Source organism: Apium graveolens, chromosome 3 (genome assembly GCF_009905375.1).
Source record: "Apium graveolens cultivar Ventura chromosome 3, ASM990537v1, whole genome shotgun sequence".
Lineage (NCBI taxonomy): Eukaryota > Viridiplantae > Streptophyta > Magnoliopsida > Apiales > Apiaceae > Apium > Apium graveolens.
This window is the reverse complement of record NC_133649.1, coordinates 102,922,593-102,949,446: the sequence shown is the minus strand read 5'-3', so window position 1 is coordinate 102,949,446 and position 26,854 is coordinate 102,922,593. Positions and strand designations below refer to the sequence as shown.

The 26,854-nt window shown below is 36.5% G+C and overlaps 2 protein-coding genes and 1 non-coding gene across 4 annotated transcripts; 1 reads left to right on the top strand and 2 right to left on the bottom strand.

The window, feature by feature from the left end:
• Positions 1-10,690: 10,690 nt before the first annotated feature.
• On the top strand, positions 10,691-10,797 carry LOC141716528 (small nucleolar RNA R71). The gene has a single exon (XR_012573234.1). It is a non-coding gene; the product is annotated as a small nucleolar RNA R71 (small nucleolar RNA).
• Positions 10,798-18,866: 8,069 nt separating this feature from the next.
• On the bottom strand, positions 18,867-21,781 carry LOC141712654 (G-type lectin S-receptor-like serine/threonine-protein kinase At5g35370). The gene has a single exon (XM_074515666.1). The coding sequence runs from the start codon at positions 21,779-21,781 to the stop codon at positions 19,169-19,171; it is 2,613 nt and encodes an 870-aa protein (XP_074371767.1). The 3' UTR covers positions 18,867-19,168.
• A 1,056-nt stretch (positions 21,782-22,837) lies between these two features.
• On the bottom strand, positions 22,838-26,602 carry LOC141712655 (uncharacterized). 2 transcript variants are annotated; one of them, XR_012571636.1, is made up of 3 exons: positions 24,561-26,601; positions 23,997-24,082; positions 22,838-22,888 (listed from the first exon to the last, which is right to left on the bottom strand). XR_012571636.1 is itself a non-coding variant. In XM_074515667.1 (1 exon), the coding sequence occupies exon 1, from the start codon at positions 26,488-26,490 to the stop codon at positions 24,598-24,600; it is 1,893 nt and encodes a 630-aa protein (XP_074371768.1). In that variant the 5' UTR covers positions 26,491-26,602; the 3' UTR covers positions 24,594-24,597. The 2 variants fall into 2 exon arrangements, 1 of the variants encoding a protein (XP_074371768.1); XM_074515667.1 differs by lacking the exons at positions 22,838-22,888; positions 23,997-24,082 and having other exon boundaries at positions 24,594-26,602.
• Between the last annotated feature and the right edge of the window lie 252 nt (positions 26,603-26,854).

Genomic DNA, 26,854 nt, shown 5'->3' with positions numbered 1-26,854 from the left:
GTCGGGATATAAATTTTGACTTGGCCAAAATTTCATCCAAGGCAGAAAAATCAATTAAATTTCTGGCTGCATTACAACTTGCAAAAATATATGACGTAATTCAAGAATAATTAAGCATACCTAACTCACTTACCAACCTTGAAAAGGTGGATTCATCCAGTGGCTTAGTAAATATATCTGCAAGCTATTTTTCACTTGGAACAAAATGTAGTTCCACAGTACCATTCATCACATGTTCCCTTATGAAGTGGTACTTGATATCTATGTGCTTTGTTCTTGAATGTTGTAGTAGATTTTCAGTGATGGCAATTGCACTTGTGTTGTCACAGAATATGGGAATCCTATCCACTTGTAGACCATAGTCCGACAATTGGGTTTTCATCCATAGAATCTATGCACAGCAACTACCAGCAGCAATGTATTCACCTTCAGTTGTAGAAGTGGAAACTGAACTTTTTACTGAACCAGGACACAAGCTTGTTCCTAGAAACTGACAGGTTCTTGTTGTACTTTTTCTGTCTATTTTATAACCTTCATAATCTGCATCTGAATAACCAGTGAGATCAAAACCAGAATCTCTAGGGTACCAAATGCCAAGTTTTGGTATTCCCTTGAGATATCTGAAAATTCTATTAATACCTACTAAATGAGATTCTCTAGGATCAGCCTGAAATCTAGCACAAAGAAAAGTAGCAAACATTATATCTGGCCTACTAGCTGTTAAGTACAGAAGTGAACCAACCATGTCCCTATAACTTGAAATATCCACAGACTTTTTAGTAGTGTTTAATTCAAGCTTAGTTGCAGTGGCCATAGGAGTTTTGCAGATATGCAATCCATTAGATCAAACTTCTTTAAAAGATCATGAATGTATTTAGTTTGACTAATGAATATTCCATCACTAACTTGCTTAACTTGTAAACCAAGAAAGTAAGTTAGTTCTCCCATCATGCTCATTTCATACTTACTTTGCATCAATTTGGCAAACTTTTTGCAAAGTTTTTCATCTATAGAGCCAAATATAATATCATCTACATAAATTTGAACAAGTATACTAGAGCCATTAACATTTCTAAAGAATAAAGTTTTATCCACAGTACCTCTTCTGAAGTGATTTTCCAAAAGGAACTTTGATAAAGTGTCATACCAAGCTCTAGGTGCTTACTTTAGTCCATAGAGTGCTTTCAAAAGATAGTAGACATGATTTGGGAAATTTAGGTCTTCAAAACCAGGAGGTTGACTGACATAGGCTTCCTCCTCCAAATCTCCATTTAGAAAAGCACTCTTGGCATTCATTTGATAGACCTTGAAATTGGCATAGGCTGCATAGGCTAAGAAGATTCTGATGGCTTCAAGTCTTGCAACAGGAGCAAAGATTTCATCAAAATCTATTCCTTCTTGTTGACAATAGCCCTTAGCAACCAATCTAGCTTTGTTCCTGACTACTATGCCATTTTCATCTATCTTGTTTCTGAATACCCATTTGGTGTCTATTGGATTCTTTCCTTTAGGCTTGGGTACCAGCTTCCATATTTTATTCCTTTAAAATTGGTTTAGCTCATCCTGCATAGCTAAAATCCAATCTGGATCCAACAAAGCTTCTTCTACCTTATTTGGTTCTTCCTTAGAAAGGAAGCTGTTATATAGACATTCTTCTTGAGTTGCTCTCCTTGTTTGAACTCTAGAAGATACATCACCAATGATGAGCTCAAAGGGGTGATCCTTTTGTCCATTTTCTTTGTTGAGGTAGATTAGCTCTAGATGAAGAGGCCTCGTTGTTGTCTTGATGTGTGACTGAGTTTTGATTATGAGAAACTCCCCCTGAGTTAGTGAGTCTTTGATTTGAGATAGGGGAACTTTCTGTAAGTGATCTACCTTGACTTTCAGCTTCTCTTAATGACCCGACGAATGAAGCACTTTGAGTTCCGACGGATGAGGCTGATTGTCTCCCGATGGATGATGCAGATTGTCTCCCGACGGATGCAGCATTTTGTAACTCGATGGATGTTGAGTTATTAGCTTCATTAGTTGTAGATTTTTCTGCACTATCCTTAGTTGTAGTTTCTTGATCACTTTCATCATCACTGTCATCACTAACCATCTCCACATTGTCAAATTTGAGGCTCTCATGGAAATCTCCATCTTACAGTCCTTCAATCTTTTTATCATCAAACACAACATGTATTGATTCTACAACAATGTTGGTTCTTAGATTGTAGACTCTATATGCTTTTCCCATAACATATCCAACAAAAATTCCTTCATCCGCTTTAGCATCAAACTTCACGTGTTGATCAGTTTGATTCTTCAAGATATAATATTTGCGGCCAAAGACATGAAGAAAATTTAGAGTTGGTTTCCTGTTCTTGAACAATTGGTAGGGAGTCATGCATTTTTGCTTGATTTACCAAAGAGATATTTTGAGTGTAGCAGGCAGTGTTCACAGCTTCAGCCCAAAAGTATGTTGGTAACTTTGATTTCTTCAAGCATTGTCCTTGCAGCTTCAATAAGGGATCCGTTCTTTCTTTCTACCACTCCATTTTGTTGTGGAGTCCTTGCTGCAAAAAATTCATGCATAATCCCAGTTTCTTCACAAAATGATCTCATCACAGAATTCTTGAACTCGGTTCCATTGTCACTCCTAATTCTTCTTACTTTAAAATTAGGATGATTATGGATTGCCTTATGTGATTGATGATGATTTCACTAGCTTCATCTTTAGACTTTAGGAAATATGTCCAAGAGAACTTTGAGAAATCATCCACAATTAATAGGCAAAATCTTTTCCTTGAGATGGACAACACATTGATTGGTCCAAACAAATCCATATGTAGCAATTGCAAAGGTTCTTCAATTGTTGAATCAAGCTTCTTTCTGAATGATGCTTTGATCTGCTTTCCTTTCTGACAAGCATCACACAATCCATCCTTAGAAAACTCCACTTGAGGAATACCTCTAACCAGTTCTTTCTTTACAAGCTCATTCATGGTCTTGAAGTTTAGATGGGATAGCTTCTTGTGCCATAGCCAACTTTCATCTTGACTTGCTTTACTGAGGAGACAAGTAACAAATTCTGCATTTGATGAGTTAAAGTCAGCTAGATACACATTTCCTTTTCTCACTCAAGTGAGAACCACTTTGTTGCTCCTTTTGCTTGTCACAACACAGGCTTCTGAATTGAAGGTTACTGAATTGCCCTTGTCACAAAGCTGGCTGATACTCAGCAAATTATGCTTAAGACCATCCAATAGGGCAACCTCCTCAATGATGACATTGTCTTTAGAAATCAAGCTATATCCCACAATAAAACCCTTGTTGTCATCTCCAAAAGTAATACTTGGGCCAGCTCTCTCCTTGAACTCTGTGGGCAAGGTAGAATCTCCAGTCATGTGTCTTGAACAACCACTATCCAAGTACCACAGATTCTTTCTGTTTCCCTGCACACATCAAAACCAAATCAAGTTAATTTCGGTACCCAAGTTTCCTTGGGTCTTGCCTTGTTAGCTTTCTTCTTTTGTTTCTTAGGTTTTATCTCATTTGACTTGGGGATATCAGATTCATCCTTAGTCATCTGAGTTGGACCTTTGAAACCAGTCATTAAAACAGAATTATCATGCACATTTTGATTAACAGGAAATGGTATGCTATTTGCAAACATGTTATTCCAGTAGGGCATGCTAAATGGCATTTGAGGCATACTAAATACAGCATAATAAGGATTAGGTACAAATGGCATATTAGCAAATTATGCATTCATATTATGTGCAGACATAGCATTCATAGGCATAGAAGGCATATCACTCATATTGGGGAAAGAAGGTGGTATAGATATGGGAGTAAGCATGGCAAGTTTGTAATTAACAGACAGATGATTAGTACTACCACACTTAACACAGATTTTTCTTGGAGCATACTTATCAGGTGTGTAATTGTTATATTTGTTAATTCCTACTTTCCCATTTCTATTGTTTTTCTTTTTAGCTTCTGTTTTAACCTCAATCTTTTCTAATCTGTCATTCAATTGCTTGATGGACAGATGACAAACATTCACTTTCTTCTCCTTTTTCACTTGACTAGATTCTCATGAAATAAAGTTTTTGAAAACTGATCCATATTTTTCATTTAACTTGGCAAGTTTGGCTTTACTCACTGGTTTGCTCACAGCCAACGGATGAGGATTTATGTCACTCGACGGATAACCTTTTTGATTATCCGACGGATGACTCTCATCATCCGTCGAGTCTACATCTATTAGCAATCCTTCAACCAGATTGGATTCCAGCTTCTCTTTACTCTTTTGCCAGGCTGCATCACAGAAGGACTCAATACCTTGAACTTTGGTGATTTGAGCATGGACATCTCTAGATGATTTCCATGCCTTAATCACCTCATGTTCTCGTTCAAGCCGCTTCTTCAAAATCTCTTCTTTCTTCAAGGACTCAGTTAATTCATACTTAGCAATCTTACATTCTATTCTCAATTTTTCAAATTCAATAAACTGAGACTCTAGCAAATTATTCCTCTCACTTAAAAACAAATTATTTTCTTTGATTTTAGTATTTTCCTTAGTGAGGGACTTAAGTGTAACACACAAATGATATAATTCTGTAGACATGTCATTTATTGCATCATTACACTCAGCTTTAGATAAATGTGCAAGGTTAGTGGTGATTACCTGATTACTTGAAGAACATGTCTATGTTTCATCAGACTTGGCCATTAGGGCTAGATTGACATAGCTGATATCTTCATCCTCATCCAGACCATCTGCTGCCCAGTCATTTTCTTGTGTAATAAAAGCCCTTTCCTTTTGTTTGAGCAACTCAAAATACTTCTATTTATAATCCACAGGCTCAAACTTCTTCTTGATGGAATCTGACTTTCTACACTCACTGGCAAAGTGCCCTGCCAAGCCATATTTGAAACATTTAAATTTTGATTTATCCACCATGTTTCTATTTGGCTTAGCTGCTCCAAAGTTCTTCTTGAACTTGAACTTGGCAAATCTTCTGCAAAGAAATACAAGATGTTCATCAATATCATCCATATTATCTTGGCTCAAAGAATTTTTATTTTCTGCTACCAGCCCCTTGCCCTTGTTTTCACAGACCTTTGAAGTAGACTCAACAGCTTCTATCTTCATCTCCTTCTCTTTCTCTAACTCAGCAACCAGTGCAATGGACCTTCCTTTCTTCCTTCCTTTCTCCATTCTTTCATCCTGCTCTATTTCAAGCTCATAAGTCTTTAGAATGCCATATAGTCTCTCTAGTGTAAACTCCTTGTATTCTTATGAATTTCTCAAGGAGACTGTCATTAGTTTCCATTCTTTTGGAAGGGATCTCAGGAATTTGAGGTTAGAATCTTTGGTTTGGTAGACTCTTCCATACAGCTTCAGAGCATTTAGTATCTTTTGAAATCTACTAAAGATATCAGTGAGAGTTTCACCTTCTTCAAAGTGGAAATTCTCATATTGCTGAATTAGTAACTGCATCTTGTTTTCTCTAACTTGTTCAGTGCCATCACAGATTATTTGAATGGTATCCCAAACTTTCTTAGCTATCTTGCAGTTAATGATGTTATCAAACATGTCACCATCAACTCCATTGAACAGAATATTCATGGCCTTCTTGTCTTTCCTGACTTGTTCAATATCAGGATCTGGCCATTCATGCCTTGGCTTGGGAACGGATGGCTCATTTCCAGTTGCGGCTCTCATTGGTACATGAGGACCTCTCTCTATGCGATCCACATAGGTCTCATCTTGAGAAAGTAAATAAAGATGCATATTTACCTTCCAGTGATGATAATTATCTTTGTCCAAAAAAGGAATCTTGACTCCAACATCCTTCTTGTTCATCTTACTATTTGTTGTGATCTTTAAACTCTTTGTGCTTCAAGAGCTTGCTCTGATACCAATTGTTAGTCCCTAACAATGCAGCAAGAATTACAGAAGGGGGGTTGAATGTAATTCTTGTAAACTTTTTCTTGAACTATAAAATGTTCTAACTCAAACTATATATATAAGTGTTTTGATTTGCAAGGTGCGGAATCACAAGTTAAATAAATCAAAAACACAAAGTAATAAAAACACAAGTCTTTAAAACTTTTTGGTGGATTTGAAAGTATCCACCAGAGATATATATGTATATAGAATTAAGAACTCTGTGAAGAACAAATTGTCTCACAGCTGCTTTACAAGTGAACAAACAAACTACAGAGAAATTCTTAATAGTTACAGCTTTTTCTATTTCTCTTCTAAAAGTGTTTGCTTAGTTGTTTGTTCTACTAGTTACACGTGGTTTATATATCACCAAGTTTACATAGTAAAAAGACAAGATAATAAAATAAAATTATCAAGTCTAACTCTATGTTGCTTCACTACTCTATTCCAGAATCTTTGAAAACCTTCTTAACTTGCATGGAAATGGTAATGCTCCTTTGTTTTTTATTTCCTGTTAAACAGGCTACCACATTCCTTTTGCAAACACCCAACGCATGTGACTGTGTTGTCACTATCAACAGATGTTTGAATTGATCATCCGTCGGGTACATGCTTGCCATCCGTCGGGTTGTCTTGTTGATCATCCGTCAGGTAGCTTTGTTAATCATCCGTCGGGTAGCCATTTATCACTTGACTCCATTTCATTTATGCAGAATTACAAGACATCTTATATTTATATTTAATCAACCTATTCTGCACATCTACTAGCAGTATACATGACTCATAAGCTACTACAGAATCTAAACAAAGATGTTTGCAGAAATGTGCTACATGACTTATTGTTACATAAGTTACTCACCCGATGGATATCAATTAGTCATCCGTCGGGACTATAATTGATTATCCGTCAGGTGCTACATTTTTCACTACGTTAAATCTACTAAGGTGTTTTGTTAATGTTATCATCAAGTTCACAACATATTCCCAACAATATTACCCACACGTTGACATCGATCACATTTCAAAACAAACTGGTGAGCATCTTTAAATAATGTTGGCCAAAAGAAACCTACTTGAAGAACACGAGTTGCTGTCTTTTCTCCACCATAATGTCCTCCATAAGCCGTTGAGTGGCAATCTCGCAAGATGCCCCCCTCCCCCCGTTTTGTTGTAAGGAGTACATCTCCTGATAATTTGGTCATCTCCTTGTCGAAAAAGAAACGGCTCATCCCACATATACCACTTCACTTCATGTAGAAATCTCTTCCTTTGAGCATAAGATAAATCGGGGGGCATGATATTACTCATCAGGTAGTTCATAATGTATGCAAACCACGGTTCTTCTTCTTGCACTCCAAATAGCTGCTCGTCGGGAAAAGACTCATTTATCAATGTCTTATCCAATGAAGTAGCATTAGGATTCTCTAAACGCGAAAGATGATCAACAACTTGATTTTCAGTTCCTTTTCTGTCCTTGATCTCTAGTTCAAATTCTTGAAGCAAAAGAACCCATCTAATCAATATAGGCTTCGAGTCCTTCTTTGAGACGAGATATCGAATTGCAGCATGATTAGTGAAAACTGTCACCTTGGTCCAAAGGAGATAAGATCGAAATTTCTCAAAACCATAGACAATAGCCAAAAGTTATTTCTCTGTAGTAGTATAATTCAGTTGAGCACCATTAAGAGTCTTACTAGCATAGTAGACCCCATGGAATATGTTGTTCTTCCTCTGTCCAAGAACTGCTTCAACTGCATAGTCACTTGCATCGCACATCATTTCAAAAGGTTCATTCCAATCAGGTGCAGTTATGACCGGTGCCGTTATTCAACTCTTTTTTAATGTCTCAAAAGCTGCAAGGCACTCATCATCAAACTTGAAAGGAACATCTTTCTCTAACAAACTGCACAATGGCTTTGAAATTTTTGAGAAGTGTTTGATGAAACGCCTGTAGAAACCCGCATGTCCAAGAAAACTACGAATTCCCTTAACAGAAATGGGTGGAGGAAGATTCTCAATGACCCCACCTTGGCCTTGTCCACTGCTAGACCCTTACTAGAAACCTTGTGCCCGAGAATAATGCCCTGACGCACCATAAAGTGACATTTCTCCCAATTGAGAACCAGATTGGTCTCAACACACCTCTTGAGAACATGTCCAAGATTTTTCAAGCATTCATCAAAAGAATCGCCAAAGACTGAGAAGTCTTCCATGAACACATCCACATTCTGGCCAATCATATCAGAAAAGATGGCCATCATACATCTCTGAAATGTGGTTGGTGCACCACACAGACCAAAAAAAACTCGTCTGAAGGCGAAAATACCAAATGGATAAGTGAAGGTTGTTTTCTCCTGATCTTCTGGAGCGATACAAATTTGATTATAACCCGAATAACCATCCAGAAGACAATAGTACTCATGGCCGGCCAACCTGTCAAGCATCTGATTAATGAAGGGCTATGGGAAGTGATCCTTTCTAGTGGCTTTGTTCAGCTTCCTGTATTCCATGGAAACTCTCCACCCCGTGACTGTCCTTGTAGGAATAAGCTCATTCTTCTCATTTGCTACCACAGTAATTTCACCTTTCTTTGGCACACATTGAACCGGGCTTACCCATGAACTGTCAGATATAGGATAGATGATTCATGCATCTAGCCACTTAAGAATTTCCTTATTCACTACTTCCTTCATGATTGGATTAAGTCTTCTTTGCTACTCGACCGTAGGCTTGCTACCTTCCTCTAGCAGAATTTTATGCTTGCAGTAAGAAGGGTTGATTCCCTTTATATCTGCTATAGTCCAACCAATTGCCGATTTGAACTCTCTCAGAATCCTCAGAAGCTTTTCCTCATCACTACCTGAAAGGTCAGATGTAATAATAACAGGCAGAGTATATGCATATCCAAAAAACGCATACCTCAAATGCTCAGGTAAAGACTTAAGCTCAAGAGTGGGAGCTTCCTCAATAGATGGCTTGAGGCGTTTAGGAGCTTTGTTCAATTCCTCCATTCCAAGAGATTCAAAAGGCATATCTATCTTCCTCTTCCAGAGAGAAGCATTCAAATACTGCAATTGTTCTTCACCTTCATCATCTTCATTATCTGAATTTCCCAATAAGGTTTTCTCTAAGGCATCGGACCTTAGCAATTGATCAAGTTCTGAAGTAACTACAGAATCAACCAACTCCACATTTAAGCACTTTTCATTTTCCATAGGAAATTTCATAGTATTGAACACATTAAAAGTTACATCCTGATCCAGCACTCGCATCGTAAGCTCACCATTCTGCACATCTATCAAGGTTCGGCCAGTCGGCAAGAAAGGTCTTCCCAAGATTATGGGAATCTTCTTATCCTCCTCGAAATCAAGAATTACGAAATCAGCAGGGAAGATGAGTTTATCAACCTTGACCAAGACATCCTCCACAATACCTCACGGATATGTAATAGAACGGTCGGCCAACTGCAAGGTCATATAAGTCAGTTTTGGATCAGGAAAGTCCAACTGCTTGAAAAGCTCTCAAGTCACATAAGCATCTGTCAAAAGACATTTTTCCAATAGTACACGGAATAGTGAAGCTGCCTGGATCTTTAAGCTTCAGAGGCAACTTCTGTTGCAGCACAGCACTGCATTCCTCCGTAAGAGCGACTGTCTCTAAATCATCTAGCTTCACTTTCTGAGAGAGAATACCTTTCATAAACTTTACATAACTAGGCATCTGCTCAAGAGCCTCAATGAAAGGTATGTTGATATGAAGTTTCTTGAATACCTCCAGAAACTTCTCAAATTATTTGTCCAGCCTTTTCTTCTGTAGCCGCTTAGGAAAAGGCGGTGGAGGATATATATGTTTCTCCCCTGTATTACCCTCGAGAGGAGTGTGCTCAATAGTAGTCTTCCTTGGTTCCACCTCTACTTCCTGTTGCTCTACTTCTTTCTCAGCCTCAGCTTCTTCAGTCAACTCTTGAGTTTGTTCGGGATTCGCAGCCTTTCCAGACCTTAAAGTGATTACTTTTACCTACTCCTTTGCTTCCCTCTTTCCTGGCACTTCATTGTCACTAGGTAGTGTACCAGGCTGACGATTTAGCAAGGCATTGGCAATTTTCCCAATTTGATTTTCCAAGGTCTTGATAGAAACGGCTTGACTTTTGCACATAAGCTTCAACTCCTCTAATTCAGATTTTTCATTGGCTTGTTGCAATTGGAGTTGTTGTCTTGGTGCATATTGTGGTTGCTGAAAACCAGGGGGTTGTACTGCTTAGCTGGATATTGCTGATAAGGCTGTTGAACCACATTCTGAGTGTTGCTCCAACTGAAATTAGGATGATTGCGGTTGTTGGGATGATAAGTGGCTGGCACAGGTTGCTGTGAACGTTGAAAGTTGCTCACAAACTGAGTTGATTCACTACAAATTGCACACTGATCAGTCTCGTGGGCACCAGCACAAAGCTCACAGACACTAGCGATTTGATTAACTCCATAATTAACCAAAGTGTCCACCTTCATCGTCAAAGCCTTAAGTTGGGCAGCTATAGCAGTTGCTGCATCCAACTCCAAAATTCCTGTTACCTTTCCCTGAGTCAGTCTCTGGGAAGGATTCTGGTACTCATTAGCAGCCATCAGTTCAATAAGTTCATAAGCTTCATCATAGCTTTTAGCCCACAAGGCTCCTCCTGATGCTGCATCAAGCATGGGTCTAGAAGTAGCACCCAATCCATTGTAGAAACAGTTAATAATCATCCAATCAGGCATGCCATAGTGTGGGCACTTCCTTAGCATCTCCTTATATCGATCCCAAGCCTCACACAGAGATTCCCCAATTTACTGAGCAAACTGAGTAAGAGCATTCCTGATTCCGGCAGTCTTCGCCATAGGGAAGAATTTAGTGAGAAACTTTTGAGCAAGATCTTTCCAAGTGGTGATAGACCCTACTGGTAGAGAATGTAATAAACACTTAGCTTTGTCCCTCAGAGAGAATGGGAAAAGTCGCAGCTTGATAGCATCTTCAGTCACATCATTGAATTTGAAAGTGTCGCAGATCTCGATGAAATCCCTGATGTGCATATTGGGGTCTTCAGTAGGAGAACCCCCAAATTGCACTGAATTCTGTATCATCTGGATCGTGTTTGACTTGATCTAAAAAGTATTAGCCCTGATGGTTGGCCGGATAATGCGTGACTGAATGTCATTGATCTTAGGCTGAGAATAGTCCATCAAAGCCTTAGGATTTTCTGTTTGACCAACCATCTCTACTAAAGTTGGTTCTTCAACTTTCTCTTCTTCTTCTACTTTCTTTTCTTCCTCGAAATCTTCCTTACGAACTACTACAACTTCTTCCTCGGCTTTATCCAGTATTCTCTTACGAGTACGCGAACGTGTATGCATACATCCTCACTAGAGTACCTGAAATAAGACAAGGAATAAATAAGTAACAATGTCCGAGTCAATGAACTTTAACGACCACTGATGGAAAGCATATAAACTATAAATTAACACTGCAGTCCCCGGCAGCGGCACCAAAAACTAGTTAGTCGCTAAGCACACGCTAATAATACACGCAAGTATACGAGTTCGCAAGTAGTATAGAATCTTTTCTAGTTCGTTCCCACAGAGACTGTATTGGTTAACTAATTATTTCATGCACTTAAGCAACAATGTATGATTATTATTCAATGCTAAGACGATAACAATTGGGTTGTTTATAACTAAGAATTAAGCTAACAATTATACTAAGAGAATAAGTTTGGCTGAAATAATATATATGACAAATATGGGATTCTAACTTCATTAAATGCTTCATTCAATAGCCTTATTGTTCTTAACCTTAGCATGCAATGGTGATGACACTAATCAGACAACACGAAACTGATAAACGCCAACTTACGTTGCACGAGTACCATACTACCAGACATCCACAAAAGAGATAGAAGCTGAATAAACACCAATTATATTGAGACCCTATATGTATATAGAATTTGACAACATAATGGTTTAAGCACAAGTTATCTATCTTGATTACATAGGGCAAGTAGGATGGTTAAAATTACCTACGAATCATGCATAACAAATACATGAACCTATGCTAGTATGGCAAATTCTAAATCCTTAAATTCATTGTCGCTTCATTAAGAATTAACACACTATCTTATAAGTTCGCGACGCTCATAAGACGAATACGCACAACCAATACTAGGTTATCATACAATCACCACACACTAAGGCATCGAAACAATTTAACTAAAGAAATCCATAAATAAATCCGCTAAAACCCCACGATAACGATTAGCCCATAACCGGACTCATCATCAACGTGGGTTCTGATGAAAGCGTGGTATAATAAACGTAGTCTTTATAATGAATAAATAAAACCAAGTACAAAACAAGATTAAGGTTCACAAGTAAGAAAACTAGCATCCAAATATAACTTAAAATAAAGATTCACAAGTAAAAACAAGATCTTCTTCGTCCTCGTTGAATTGTGCTAATACGGTCTTCTTATGACTCTCCTTGATATGTCTCTGGCTTGATATAGCTTGATTATTTTAATTAAAAATGACCAATAGATGTTTATATAGCAGCCTCATGCAGTGTAGAATTCTTTCTCTCAGAAACCAAGTAGAAACAGGAATCTGTCATCCCGACACGGCGCGACCGCGCGCTTGATCAACGCAGGCACGCTGGCTTTCTATACTTTGGGCGCGGCCGCGCGCTTGATCAGCGTGCGCGCGGCTGCGCTGGGCTTCTGCCAGAACTTGACTTCTTCATTTTTCTTGCAGCTTCGAGCCGGCTTTCAACGAGTTTTTATTCCAACACCACCTTGACACCAAATTAGCACCAAAACAATGCTAATTCACCTGATTATCTAGATAATGCCTGAAATGCAAGAATACTCAAAAACATGTTAAAACACTTAACTACTTGAGTACAAACGCATCAATATAAAACTTATTAGAGCATTATAAAGTGTTATAAATGCCACTCAAAAATTACATAAGGAGAATATATGTAAATAAAATACACTTGTTCAATAGATAAATTTGTAAATATAGTATAGTTAAACTCATTGCATAAATGGTTGACCCCACTAAAACTTATAACTTTTAAAATACATGTTACACCAAGTAAAGATATAGTTTATATGTGCAAATTATCTCTAGTAAAAAGTCGATCCAGTCAACTCAGGAAAGCAATTCAATATTATACTGAGACAGACTGTCAAGTTAGTTAAAATTCGGTTAGATTAGAAGTGCAATATATATACTCTTTTATGTGTTCATAGTTGTTCTTTCAATAGTTTTATCTCTCAGTACTTCATCTTTTTTGTCTTTGTTATCATCTCTTTCAATATGTAAATATACAATATCTTTATATATCAATGGTGTTCAATACATGTTCATGAGTGTACATTTAAATTTTTGACATGTTATTAGAGCATCTCTCGATCTTCTTCACGCTCTCAATTTCATCATTTTCTCGTCGTCGTCTTCACTAAGCTTTTTCTTGTGTATTTTGTGCCTTTAATAGCGATTTGTTGTTGAAATGGATATACTTGATAACCGTGATTTATTTTATCAAATTGATTAAGTTTTTCGTGAATCGTAAATCATACTCTGTTGTGGTTGCTTCAAATACTAATCAATTCATGACGAATCAAGCTCCTACACATAATACTGTAACTAAATTTGCTATAGTTTCTTCTTCTACAACAACAACAATAACTATTGATGCACATCATCCATATATCTTTCAGAATTATGATAATCCATGTACCGTACTAGTTACTAAATCTCCATCTGCTCAAAATTACTTACAATGGTGTTGTTCTATTAAATTGGCTTTATCTACAGAGAATAAATTAGGCATGATTAATTGATCATTAGTAAAACCTGCTGAATTTGCTCATCTTTATACATTTTGTCATAGTTACAATGATATGGTATTTTCTTGGTTGTTGAACTCAATATCAATGGCAAAAAAAATAGTGTAGTCTACTTTGATACGGCACAAGAAATTCGGGATGATTTATCAGTTCCTTTTTCTCAAGGAAATGTATCACGAATATTTCAACTCAAGAAACAATTAACAACTCTTACTCAAAGATCTACATCCATAACTGCTTATTTTACCAAGATGAGAACTTCTACAGATGAGTTGAATGCTTTATCTCGTATTTTTAAGTGCATTTGTCCCTAAAATTCTTGTACATGTAGTGTTAAAAGTAAACTAGAGGCTTACAAAATTCTTGTCCATGTGGTGTTCGTAGTAAAATAGAGACTTACAAACATATTAATGATTTGAGCCAGTTCTTAATGTGGCTTAATGATGTATTTACTGGCATATGGGGTTAAATGTTTATGATGAAACTTTTACCTACCCTAAGTCAAGCATATTCACTTTTATTGCAAGAGGAGAATTTAAGTGTTAATATTGGTGTTGGTGTTGCCAATATTGAAATAAATGTAAAGTTCTCCAATAATAAAAATAAACAAGCAAGTTAGAATTACTCTAAGAAAACTTGTAATGACTATCCCGAGACTTATGACTATTATTATATATTGGATATTTTCAGGACAAATGTTTCTTTCTCTTACATGATAAACGCAGTTCAAGTTACCATGCCATTAGATGTTCAAGTGACTGATAAAGCTGGTGCAAGTAGTGATAATTATGCTAGGAACGTCTTTTTGATGCTCAACGTGAACAAAATGATAAGATCATTCAAATTAGTATGAAGAACCCGGGAACTCTTTTTATCTGTCGAATAAAATTTGTAGTGTTTCATCTTATCATGATGCTTACGCATACTAAGTCTTTTATCACCAGGATAATAGATTCAGAGCTACTGTTCACATAGTGTCTAATGTTTCTTTGTTACACAATCCTAAAACTCTTAATTATGGTTTGCATTTACCTAATGGTGTTACAACTCCTCTTATCATCTCACATTAATCTTTATGAAGTTCTTTATGTGCCTTCATTTTAATATAATCTCATTTTCATTTCAAAATTAAATACAGACTCTTCTTTATCTATTTTATTTTTCAAACAAACATGTTTGTTCCAGGACCATTCCTAGACACAACTGGTTGAGGTTCGTAAGGCATATTTCATTTAGAACCATGTCTTGAGGCACAGATCTAGCATGTCATACTTGGTAATCCATCATCTTTTACATGTGATGTATGTCTAAGAGCTAAATGACGAAGATTACCCTTTCATTCTTCTAATTATCCTAAATACGCTTTGTTTGATCTAGTTCCTTGTGACTTGTGGGGCCTTTATAGTCAAGGCACTTATGAAAAGTGTAATCAATTTTATACTATAGTTGAAGAATACTCTTAAGTCTACTTGGGTGTATTTGAATTCTGATAAATCTCAAGTATTATTTATACTGCAAAATTTTATTGAACTAGTCAAAGCTCAATTCAATGTCAATAACAGACTTTTAGGTCTGATTATGGCACTGAGTTTCTTAATCATAATTTACATACATTCCATACTCCCCATGACATTGTGCATCATAATTCTTATCTTTACACATGCTAACAAAATGGGGTGGTTGAAAGAAAACATCAGAATATCCATTATATAGCTAAGTATCAAACATATATTCCTAAATGATTAGGGCGGGGAGATTGGATTCTGACTATTGTGCACCTTATTAATCTTTTAATAGTTCAACGGTTGCAATTTAAATCACATTATGAATTTCTCTACAATGAGTTGACTGATAATCAACATCTTAAAGTTTTTGAGTGCTTGTGTTACATTGCTTACCTAAATATCATTTTCTAGGTTATCCTTTTGACAAGAAAGGGTACAGACTAATGCATCTTAATACTAGAAAGTGTTACAATTTTATAGATGTACTATTTATTGAAAATAATTTTTTTTAATTTATAATATGTTAGCCATTACTAGTAATAAACTTTTTTCATCTAATCCTAATTTACTTTTCTCTGACTATCCTCTGTTCATTCCATCTGTTATTATTGATGATGTGAATGAAATATCTGATACTCTGTATCAACTAATGAGATACATGATCCTAATGTTCCTGGTCATAATAACAATTATCCTCTCGATGATCTATAACCAAGCCTGTTCCATCCAAGTTTAAGGACTATACTAGACTAGTATACCTCCTCCTCTCTTTGCTGATACCAACAGTACTAATAGTACTTTCACCAATGCCCATTTTGCAAAAAATGACAACAGTCCTGGTTGTGTTGGATCTTATGTCATATCCATCAGATGCAAAATTCAATTGTCATGAATTAAGGAGGTATTTCATGGATACTGTGTTCTTCTAGGAAACTCCTTGAAATTGATTGTCACCTTATTCGTGACAATATTAAGGCTAGTCTCATTATTCTTGCTCATGTTCGAACTGCTCTTTAACCCGAAAGATATGTTTACGAATGCATTGCCCTCTTTTCAACTCACTTTGTTGCGCTCCAAGTTACGTTTTGCACGTCAATATCAAAGGAAAGCAAGTCAATATCGCAGTACGAAGATTGACTATCAAGTTAGTTACCATTCTTTTAGATAAGGACTGCAATTTATATACTCTTCTAGGTGTTCATTGTTGTTCTCACTGTAGTTTTCTCTCTTTGTAATTTCATCTCTTTCTCTCTTTAATCATTTATTTTAATATGTAAATATACAATCTCTTTGTATATCAATGGTGTTCATTACATGTTCGTAACTTTGTGACAGTTGAGATTGTCATCTCCAGTGCTAAAATCAGCGCATCTCAATAACTTTTTCAATAAATGTACTTTCTTTGTTATTGAATATGTTCTTCTCAAGCTGACATGCAGGGACTATCCTTGGACGGGGCCTTGGTCACCCTAAACTTATCCCGAATAGAATTAATTTCTTATACATTATTATCAGCGGTGAGAATAAAGGTCATAATATACAATTGAAAAGCTATTTTAGCCATCCTAATTAACTAAAATTAAAGAGTGAAGGATAGTCGTAAGGAGAATTCAGCTAGGGTTTTAAGATAAAGATCGGTGCATAGACTAGGAGGTAGAAATAAATAATATATAACCTATGTATATAGTACACACAAGATAAAAATGTATAAAAATGTGGTGAATCATGAATGGAAAGATATGTAGTATTTTACTATTATATTTTCTTTATTTATTAAATTATACACGAAAATTAGTTACAAAAATTTGGGCCCCCTCCGGATATACAATCATGCGTCCCGAGATTTAATCAACCGTAAATTAGAGAATCAACTAGTTTAAAACCCGTGTGAGGAACAATTTTTTTTTAAAATTATATAAATTTTTAAAAACTTTTATTTGAATTGAAATCTTAAATTTGCTCATTTTAATTTCAATAAATGATATGATTTCATGATAAATGTTTTAATACCCGCATATGTTCATGAATTTTTTTAATAACAGATATTTGAAAAATATAATCATACTTATCGAACAAAATTATTTTATTGATATTTTTACGTGTTTTTACAGAAAATGATAATAATTTAACTAAAAATTAAGTTTTAGTTTGGCACAATAATATTTGAATTATGTTTAGTCTGGTATTAATTTCACTTTATCTTGAATCAAGAGTTTAGATTATTGTGTTTTAACCTGAGACTAGTTATACCCACAAAATTCAACTAATTATTTTTAGTTTTATTTTAATTTTTTAAACCTGATTTAATATGATAATTTTGTTTTAACCGGGATAAATAGTACTCCCTTTGTTTTTTAATATTTGATACTTTGACTTTTGGCACACAAATTTAGTTGATTTGACCTTATAGTTTAAATTAACATTTTTTAAATTTTATTTTTGTAAATAAAAATATAAAATTAAAATTTTAATTCACAAAAAAATTTAAAATATATATATATTAATTTTAACTAAAGCACCTAAAAAATATGCTAAAAGTCAATGCGTCAAAAACTAAAAAAGGAGGGAGTATAATCATGAACATATAAAAAGAAGAATATATTTATCATGAAATCATATCATTTAAAAAAATTAAATGAGCAAATATAATATTTCAATTTAAATTAATTTTTTTAAAAAGTATATAATCTTAAAAAAGATCGGTTCATCAACTATAAAGGGCAATAAAACACTTGTTTTACAGGGATTGCTGTTGCAGACAGTTATAGCATTTTTTTAGTAAATTCTAAAAGTTGTTGTCCGGAAGCGCTTTTGATTAAAGCTGTTGTTAGCAAAAATATGTCTCCGTACTTTTGGAGAAAGTTGTTTTCAGCTTTTGCAAGAAGTGTATTAGTTTCACCATCAAATCTTCTCAAAAACATTATTTTTATATTTTATATCTCAAAATGCAGTGTTACAGATTTCGGAAATCGGAACTATTCGGTTGAGGTACCGATTTACGATTTATCGGACGATTTTTAAAAAATCGAATGATTAATCGGCGATTTATCGGAAATCGGTCAAATCTGACAAATATTTTTGACCGATTTTTGAGCGATTTATCGGCGATTTTTAAAAAATCGGCCGATTTTTATAACAAAGCAAAATAGGCATAAATTAAAAAAAAATACCAAACGGTAATCTAATTTTACTCCGCTTTGCGACTAGATCAATAAATTTCAAATGAATTAATAATGTATGCTTAAAAGCACCATCATGCACTAATTAGCATATAGCTGATCAAATTCCAAACTACCATTCTGCTACATCAGATGTGGTGCTCCATTGTTCCTCCCCGAAAAAGTTATGTCAAGCAACTAAGTATTTTACTTCCGAAAGTTAGCTTCCTAAGAAATTGAAGGCTTCAAGGGTCACTGCATCAGCTACAGAATACATTTTTAAAGACTGATACTGAAGTAGCAGCGCATAAGGCAATACTATAGGAATAGGCTTAAAATAGCAACATATTATATAACAAAATTAACAAGTGATGAATGTGGATGGCTGGTTAGCCTATATTATGAAAAGGAGATGCTTCATTGTCAATCAAAACTAAACAAATGGAATTAACAATTAAACTTGAACCCATATCCAATCAAACATGAGAACATTAAAGTGGAATTGATGTATGAAAAGACAACTGTCTTGTATAAAACTATAACTCAAGTCTAATCACTTGCTCCAAGATGAGAAGAACTTGGCATCTGATGGAGGAAGTATGAAGTTATCATTCTGGTAAAGGGCCTACTTGTACAAATTTTACATGTTCAATAGTGTGACGCTATGACAACTCGGACGTTCAAGCCTATCTTGGACCTGAGACTTGCTGTGATGAGATATATGAAAAATAAGTGTTAGAGGCACTGTTTGCTCTAGAACGCGAATTATCTTCTTTTGGAAATAACGTCACACTGTCTTTCCCACTGCTTTGTTCTACAGCGGAAGACTCTGCAAACCTTCGGCCATAAAAGCGCAAAAAGTTCAAGGATGCCAGACTTGGTTGACAAAGAGGGATCTCGCCTTCCAACATACTCACTACACTACCCATATTTGGCCTTAGTGTTGGCTCCTCATGAACACAGCATAATGCCACACGAACCAACTTCTCCACTTGTTCACTAGTCACACGACCCTCTAGCCTCAAGTCAGCAAGTTCCAAATAACGTCCCTCCTCATGCATATCCAGCGCAAACAGTGGGAAGTACATAATTCCTTGGGTGGATGAAGATGACGAGGGAGCACCATTACTATTATCATCGCTAGTGTTATGGCTTCGTGTTCGAGACAAGCAATTCTTCCTTCCGCTCACAAGTTCAAGTAGTACCATACCATAACTATAAACATCAGTTTTATCGGAGATTGCAGAGCTAGTAAGCCATTCAGGAGCAAGATATCCACGAGTACCCCGCATGGTTGTGAATTGACTGGACTGTTCAGGACTTAAAAGTTTTGAAAGTCCAAAATCTGATATCTTTGCCTGGAACTGTTCTTGGAGTAGAATATTTTCTGGCTTGACATCACAGTGGATAATTTTATGTTCACATCCACTATGCAAATACGCAAGTCCACGTGCTATACCAAGGGCTATGTCAAGCCTTTCTTGCCACTCCAAGACTGGTCCAGTGCCAAAGAGAGTGCAGTCCAGGGAACCACGATTCATATATTCATAAACTAACATGCGTTCTCTTCCTTGAGCACAAAAACCTTTTAACTTCACCAAGTTGACATGGTGAATATTTCCGATTATTGCTATCTCTGTGCAGAAATCCTTCTTGCCTTGCAAGCCCAAGTTGGTAATCTTTTTGACTGCCACCACAGTTCCGTCAGGTAAAGTTCCCTTGTATACTGTGCCAAATCCACCTGCTCCAATCTTAATCTTGAAATTATTAGTGGCTTTCTCGAGCTCTTCATAATCAAATCTCATAGGCAATCCCATAATAGAGAAGGCATCAATATCCTCGGAAGGGGAGCTTGGCCGGTTGATTTTAGCCTTTCCTGTGGTGGAGACTCTAGATCGTCTACACCAAAGGAAGGCTAATAAAACTAACAAAAAGAATCCAGTAGATGGCAAGAGCACTAAAGCTACGATAGGAAAATTTGACGACTGACCACTAAAACCATTATCGTCGCCATCTCTTGTGGGAGGACCAACGACAGTTTTGATAAATCCCAAGCGATCATTTTCACTTGAGCTGGTCACCCTGAAAGATCCCAACACATTTTCAACTTGGTAACAAGATCCAGATGAGTTTCCAAAGAAAATACCCAAGCAAGAACATCGTGCTGAGCACAGATCTTGACAAGAGGTCAAGTCCACACCATATTTGGTAGGGTTAGTGAAATCATTAGCAAAGTAATCGGTACCATAGCCAAGCCTTAAATATGATATCAATGAAGACGGATTTAGCTTAGTGCTGTTACTGGTTCCATTGCAAGAAACTAGCAAAGAATAAGAAGCATCGCCTGGCTTACAATTAGTACTTTTCGAAGATCCAGCTTTAAAGTTAGACGGACATGAACATAGAGGAGCCCCTGATTGAGAATCATCTGTACATAAGCCAACACTCCCACAGATAAAAGGAATTCTGCATCGATCAATTGGCCCAACAAAATCTGTGTTTCCGTCGGCACTAGAAAAGCTACTGATAATGAACTGGCCTGATGCATCCAACTTGGCCATTCTGAATTTAGACTGCACCAAGTTTAGCTGAATTACAACCACCGATCCATTATGACCAAGCAGATAAAGACCTGTCTGGTTTACAGCCATATATTCCACTGCGTAATTTGAATTTGTATAAGCCTTTGTTGCCATAGACAATTTCCAATATGTTTGATTCTGCCACTGCAGAATGGCATCGGAGACTGTAATTAAAAGCTTGTAGTCACCGGTTGACAAGTCATCGTCTGTTTTAGCACTGGACAGCCATGTCCCAATCGGCAAGTTCTGTCCAATCAGAATCGTGTCTGTTGGATATTGAAAACTTTCCCACAGAGTCCCATTAAACTTATCCATCAAGATGAGATTACCTGTATCAGTTAGCTCTAGTGCTGATACGGATGACTTCAACGACGGAGTTGACCATTTTAGACTTCCATCTTCATCAATGATCTTGATACCATCAAAATCTAGAATCATATTCCCGGAGTTTGAAACAGGTGCCTCACGATTTGCAGACCAAATAATGTTGTGAGATACCACATGGATAACACAAAAGTAGTATCTTGTGTGTTGAGTACCAGGACTAGACATTGCAGCCTTAAACGATCCATTGCGAGAAAATAAAAAACTGCCTCCACCATCAATAAATTTGTAGTGTGAAGCAGTAAAATTTGGGTATAGAAATTCCGACCACGAAATCCCCGAGACAATAGCGCAAGAAAAGGAAAAAGAAAGAAAGAATATGAAGAAAGCCATCAAGAAAAATACCAAGAAAGAACAGAAGGGCTAAAATAGAACAGTTTTATTAATGTGGTCTAACTAGCTGTTTGGCTTCATTTCTGCCTCTGAATTCAACTCTGGCCTTTGAAATTAGTTCTATTGTATCGCTTAAAGACACGGACTGGTTGCCTAACTAAAGAAGGAATAATTCAGAATGCTAACATCATCCAAGGGGCCTAAAAGCATGAATCTGAGTTCTGATCTGTCCCAGTTGTGTATTTTAACTAGTCATTATAAAAACAAGATCATGCGTGCTTGTCCTTGAATATATTACAATTTATTCTACATCTTACCTAAGCGTTTACTTCTAAATATTTTATTAAGCCGTCACCATTATTACATCATACCAGCATGATAGTTGAGGAATAATAAAACAAAGCCACAGCCACAGAGCCCAGTACATCTTAACAAACAACAAAACATAAACTTAATGGTCACATAACATCAAACATTGGTGTTCATAGAAGTTCAAAGGCACACATACCTGGTGGGTTAGGGTTAAAAATCGCATTCTGAAAGTCTGCAACATCTTAGGCAGGTTGTTGCACAATGAACATCAAGTGGTCCATAGGCAGCTTGCGGGATAATTTGACTTACAAATGAATACTATTAAGAGAAAAAAGTATTCGACTGACCCCTATACCACAAAATTGGTAAGCGATTTCATATATCATACTTTTGGATGAAGCAAACGCATCAGCTTTAATATTTGTATTAAATGGAAGACTCGAAATATTGTATCTTGTTTAACTGCAGTTCATAAGCCTACTCCACGCCTCACGGCTTGCAATTTGGTCTGCTCCATCTGGGTTCGATAATTCGATATAGATGATGCTCTCTGTTTTTCTTTTTGAAAATGTAGTTACAGTACACCCAATATTTTATTGAAAAAAATTGTATAGCAAACACAACACTAATATCAATTTAAAAGTTACACAATAAATTAAAATCTAATATCACGAAAACTAAACTACTAAATTTTGAATGTAAAACAGCACGAGAATAAAACTTCTGGACTTCTAGACTGCAGTCTTCATTCTTCAGCAGTGTCCAAATTCAAATTCCACATTGGCAAAAAATCTCCTGAACAATGGAAAGATACCTTGTATTACTAAATAGAGCCAATTTACACATGTACATTTATGCTTTACAGAAAGAGATCAATACTCATGTTGTATAGTACACCATTGTTACAAAACCAGCTTCTTATATCAAATTAGCAAGTGGTACTGGTATCATTGTAGCCATACTATAGTCGTCTTCGTCGCTGATAAAGTGATAAGACAACTTCCCTATATTTATTTCAAAAAGCAAATGAAGCCCTGTACATTTCATTGCAATTATATTTTCATAATCAGACAACGCATAATGTTCACGTTAGCTCTGAACCAAATCTACATGTATGTTGCATTGGTTTTAATACCATCACCAGGTCATTACTTTTCTTTCAGGCTATAAAGAAGAGTGAATCGGGATGTGTATTAAACCTGGTAGTTTTGAGCCATTAGGGCGGCAATTTCTGTAGTTGGTTGAACACCATGTGACACAGACTGTGACTGCCTACTTTTGCTTATAATAATTTTAAGAGTGAATCCTGTATATGTGGATTAGAGTCGGTAGTTTTGAACTACTTGGCAAGCAGGTTCTGTTGCACACCAGGTGAAAAAGAATGTAACCACTAACCACATATGTTTTAACCACTTTGGCCCTTGGTCTCAGTAAGTGAACTTAATATTGTCATCGGCCACTTTCACCTAGAAGTCACGAGATTTTTGCTATAGGAATTAGAGCCGGTCATAATTTTATTAAGAACTGAAGGTCAGAGTTGTTACAATTCTGTTCAGATAGGGGGTTAACCAAATGTGGGAATACTTAAAGCTGAAGTTGAACATGTCTCAACACCAGCATCTCAATATTTTGAAAATCACAGGAATCAGATTGTTTACTAAAACGCTTCATATAAGCCCTCTAGGAAAACAATACAAATATACAAAACCTACAACAATATACAAACTACCAGGAGAATATTCAAAAGTAAAAAATCACAGGAATCAGATGTATAAAATAATTTAGGACATGCATAAATCACCAAAGTAAGATGCAACTACCAGAGGCTCTATATAAATGTTTTGAAAATGGGAATTTAAAACTAGTATACAATGCCTAGCAAATGTCAAACTAAAATTCATACCTAAGCATACACTGATGAAAGATGACAGGTCCAGAATCCAGTCAAGCTCTTTAATTTTGCGGTGCTTCTGTCAAATCTGAAATTCCCTGGGTTTCAACTAATACACATTATTAGAAAAAGCTAAAACAATTCATTTTTCGATTAATGCAACGATTTCATAGATCATAAACTTGTGGACGAAGCAAGCACATCAGCTTTAATATTTGGTATTAAATGAGGACTCGAAATATATCTAGTTGAACTGCACTTCATAAGTCTACACTTTCAAGCCTCACGGCTTGAAATTTGGTCTGCTCCATCAGGGTTTGTTATTGTAAAACTAACAAGACACTAACTTTAACACAAAAAAAACTAAAGATCTGCAATATTAAATGGAAAACACATACGCACACATGAGACATGACAGAGAGTATGCAATGTATCTATATATATAGAAGAAAGACATGTGAAAAGGTCGTTGATATCATCAACGGGACAGCAAAGCAAATGCAGATGTTAGATGTATGTGATTGTAGGGTAAAAATATATTAGCACAACAATAAAGTGCTAGTCAGAGGATAATACCTTGTACAGTATACATGACTGAATTAACTCTGAATGTTTAATTTTGCTTCTTGCTCTTGGATTTGGATGGAATTTTTCCATATGCCATAAGCCTTGGTTCTGATAACTTCAATGGTGCTTGACGTTGTTTTCTCTTATTACTCTTTGACAAATTCTGTAAATCGCCATTTGATTCTTCATGATGTGGTTCCTCTTCTTCTTTAAATGTCTCGTCATCTCTATACTTCCTCTTATGAGTTCTCTGACTATCTGACGTCTCTACTTCAAGAAGTGATTTAATCTTCAGCTTCCAGTTGATTATCTTGCTACGAGGGACCTTCCATTCCTTCTCCCTGTACGGAGCCATTTTTTTCAAAGGAACATGCTGGTTCAACTCTTTGTCATCCAACAATAATACTTCCTTTGTCTTTACTCCATATCTTTTAGCATTAACAGGTCTGTACTTAAACCGTGTCTTCAAATCGCCAATTGTATCCTCATAATCCAATTTGTAATACTCATCCAAGTCTTTTTTAACTACCTCTGCCTCTAAAGCAGACATCTTATGTTTTTTCTTCTTTTTATGCTCAACAGCATCCACCTGTTCTTCCTTTTCTACTACCCCTCCTTTTTTCAAAAACTTTTCCCTTGCAGCTTTAAACCCGTCACCCGACTCATTCATATCATCCCAACCATTCTTAAGCCCGAGTAACTCATCTTCCCTATCAAAATCAGGTTTTTCAAATTCCCCCTCTTCATCTCCGTCACTTGTAAAATCCGGGTCAGCATCATTCGCCTTGTAATAATCATCATTAAAAGCCTTTTTCATCTTCTTATCATGCTCCTCAGGATCAAACTCATCTTCCAAATCCGACAAATCCAACTTACACTCCCCACCATCCCCAATCCCCGCAATCTCCCTAATCTTCTTCAACTTCTCAGTCATCTCCTTTTTCTTCAAATTCTTCAAATACTTCAACTCCTCCTTCCTCTCAAACTCTGCTTGCGCCATCCTCTCCTCCTTCCTCTCCCTCTGCAACTTCCTAGCATTTGTCTTCTTCCTCACCGACCCCTCAACAACTCTCGAATGTCCCAACACCCTATCCCCCGGATTCTCCTCATACCTAAAATTAAACTCCCTCTCGTAATCCTCTTGCCTCTCAACCTCCTCCTCATCCTCCTCCACCTCAACCTCATCCTCAACCACTTTCCTCTCATCACTCTTATCCAACCACATCTTATTCTTAAAATAATCCTTCAGAAACATGGCATTCTCATCCAATTTCTCATCTTCCCCAAAATACTCATCCAACTTCTTACTCACCTCCTCCACATTCTCCTCCTCATCCTCCTCTTCCCCCTCACCCATCTCCTTAACCTTAAAAAACCCCTCCCCATCCTCATCCTCTTCACCCTCCCCCTCTCCGTCTAAAAACGGCTTTTTCAACTCCTCCTGCTCCTCAACATAACTCTTAACCACCACATTCTTCACATTCCTCCTCTCTTCTCCTTCATAATCATCCTCTCCCATCTCCGCACCATCCTCAATCAAATGCTTAGCCGTCACATCCTTCAAATACATCGGCTTCACTTTCGTATTCGCCTTCGTCTTCTCCTTCTCCTTCTCCTTCACCTCCACATAATCATCCTCATACGATTCAAACAACTTAACTTCCTTATCTTTCAAAATGGGATCTTTATTCCTAACCTTAAGCAAAACATCCAAATACTCCAAATCATCAACACCGTCATCTTCCGAAACTTCATCGTCTTCCTCTTCATCGTCATCGTTATCATCATCGACGATTCCTTTCTTCTTAAGCTCCTCGAGACGATGCAAATCTTCGCGCTTCTTGTTATGCTCGTATCGCCGGGCGAATTCCTGATTAATCTCGATTTTAGAGATGTCGTCGCCGTCAGAATCGGAGGAGTCACAGAGCTTAATTGGCATTTTGGAGAAGCTAGGGTTTTAAGATTGTGCTTTTAGGGTTTAAAGTGGTCGCCCCCTTTCGCCTATTTTTAATTCACAGTTTCACACTTCCTCGTACGTTTGTAGCGGTGGATTAAGTTCAATTTATTCTTAACATTGATTTTTTTTTGGTTTTTTCATTTTTTGATTAAATATATCTATCAATCTATACTATCTATCTATACTATATTATAGGGAGTTACTCAAATGAGAACCCCAATTAAAATGAGATATGAGATTCAATCTCAGCCACTCATTTTTATCCCTAAATCTAATCACAACCACACATTTTAATTTTTATTTTAAACTTCATCTATTTCATCCACCTCTCTACCCAACACACCCA